Raw genomic sequence first — 2,500 nt, 5'->3', positions numbered from 1 at the left:
TAGGAAATTTTATCCAAATGTATTTAATGGGAAAAGGAGGAGGTGGGGGGGGGTAAAGGTATTCTTATCAAACATGTGAGTAGGAATGTGTTTTTTTTTCCTTTAAGTGAGTTAATTTTCTAATTTTTGAGACCTAAATCAATCGCAAAATTTAGAAAATAAAAGTTGAAGTTTTAAATTTTTTATGTTGTTTTATTGGATTCTTTGCCTCAAAATATGTAAGTATACATATTTTTAGCTTTTCATTGCACACGAAACAGAAACAAAGACCAAAACCGATTTTTGTTGGTTCCAGTTTGAATAGTCTTATCTTTAAAACCGTTTTGGCAAAGTTTGAATAGTCTTATCTTTAAAACCGTTTAGAATTAGATGACAAAAAATTGGGAATGTTCATAACTTATTAAAATCATTAAGTGGTGTAAAAACCAGCAAAATCTGAGAGTTAGGGGCCCTATAATTGCTTTATTTTGTTCTGAACATCTGTTAAACATGTATTTATTGTAATATTCATCTTTCTACCTAGTTTTTTTATTACTTCACTTGGGCTTGACAGTTTAATCTCATCATTCAATACAATTTTTTGGATTTTCCTAATAGTCTAAAACTAACAGTAAAAACTGTTCAATAAACATCAGCATTAAGCTGTTCAATAAACATCAACAATCAGCTGTTAGATAAACACCAACAATAAACTGTTCAATAAACATAAAATACATTATACTAGTTTATTTATTTTTGTTATTATATGTTTTTTATACTTAACAACAATTATTTGAAAAAATGTGTACTTTCGACTGATACTATGATGCAACTTATACTAATCATAATATAATTTAGGCCTAATTTACATCAAACAAATGTTTTTCAGGCAATAAATTTATTTGAAAGTATTATATGTGCATGTAATAATTTCTTAAAATTAAGAAGTTTTTTTCCACACAGGAAAGTTATAGTTAAAGCAAGGTAACATATAACAAATGTTGTGTGACTTTATTAGTTTGTTTATGCGATACAATGATTGCAAAAAGTGACCAACGAACCTGTCCAGTTACGTAGACCTGGGAGATGTGACTATAGAAGTAGATTGTAGATGATGTCATCGGGTAAGAATCATGAATGAATGTAAAGACCATTTTGTAGGAGGAATAAAACTAGGGGGCTACAAGGAGAGGGTGAACAATAACTAGTGCTCTAGTCATCCTAAGCAATTGATAAAACAATGGTCTATGAGTGAACAAGTATGTATAAACCCATAGGTGTTTTGATGGCTGTCATGACTAAAAATGTCGAACAATATAAAATGATAAAATAGAATAAGTAAATAAAAAGATGGTAATCAATAATGGTACAGGCAACATAAAAAAACAAACAATATATGTGTGGATCTACAAGGTTCGAACTCTGAATCTCCAGTTTATGACGCAATCCACTAACCACTACACTATAGCGTCGATATGTATATGCGAAAAAAATGTTTATTAGATTTGTATAATTAATATACTGAATAATAAAAAGTAGGAAACTGACAACTATCTATGTATCAGCAGAATATTTAAATATCGTGTATAAAATAAATATGTAATAAAAAGCTACTAAAGCGTAAAAATATATAGGTACAAGAGGTAAAAAAATTTGTAAAAAAATGTTGGTGCCATGATAACCAATCAGAATTAAGTAGTGGTTAATGGTGATCCCCCTCCTCAAATAATTAAAACAAATTAACAAATTTTAACATTTAACAAATGCAATGTTGCGTGATTTTATTGGTTTTTATTGCTGATTTTTTGTGATAAATAGAGTTAAATTTTGTAATGTAAGCAGAAGAGGAATATTATTTATTTGAATAATTTATAAGCTCTATATGGAATATAGTATAATGGAATGGAGTATATATGGAATATAGTATACAATAAAGTATTGCACATTTCAAGAAAAATAGAATTTTTTGGGTTAGCATGTTCCTGGGTGCACTTCAAAATATATTGAGAAAATTGCTTAACTTATATTGTTTAATTTATTTTTATTTAGTTTTTTATTATTTTTTGCTCTTTAGCTTTCTGGGAACAATGGAGCTATTGGTCATTTTGTTATGATTCATTTGAAATTATAAACAGAACAAGGATGTGTAGTGTTTTAAATACAAATAAAACATGCTATGGTGACAACTCCGAAACAAAACTCTGTTTTTGTTAGTAGTTTTATTTAAAGTTAACTTTAAAAGTTTTTTTTTAATATTAACTAAAAAACATATAATAATAAGATAATAATAATAACAATAATAATAATAACATTAATAATAACAATAATGATAATATTAGTAATAACATCAACGACAATAATAATAATAATAATAATAATAATAATAATAGTAACAATTATGATAATAATTAGTAATTAATTATTAATCATAAAAATGAAAATAGTAATAAAATAATGATAAAAGCAATAGCACTAGTATTTTTAGTATATTATAATCATAGTACTGTTTCTAAATTAAAGT

The 2,500-nt window shown here is 26.2% G+C and overlaps 1 protein-coding gene across 4 annotated transcripts in view; it reads left to right on the top strand.

Moving 5' to 3' along the window:
- The window catches only part of LOC136080673 (A disintegrin and metalloproteinase with thrombospondin motifs adt-1-like), a 164,362-nt gene that overhangs the window by 84,238 nt on the left and 77,624 nt on the right, over positions 1–2,500 (top strand). For 3 of the 4 annotated variants that reach the window (XM_065797617.1, XM_065797616.1, XM_065797619.1), the window contains one exon: positions 2,054–2,188. The exons of the other annotated variant lie outside the window; for it this stretch is intronic. In XM_065797617.1, coding sequence (XP_065653689.1) covers positions 2,054–2,188 — 135 coding nt within the window. The remainder of the gene's footprint in view (positions 1–2,053; positions 2,189–2,500) is intronic. 4 annotated transcript variants of the gene reach the window in all.

This window comes from Hydra vulgaris, chromosome 05 (assembly GCF_038396675.1).
Source record: "Hydra vulgaris chromosome 05, alternate assembly HydraT2T_AEP".
In the NCBI taxonomy this organism is placed as follows: domain Eukaryota; kingdom Metazoa; phylum Cnidaria; class Hydrozoa; order Anthoathecata; family Hydridae; genus Hydra; species Hydra vulgaris.
Note: the sequence above shows the minus strand (reverse complement) of the source record. Positions and strands in the feature narration are given on the sequence as shown.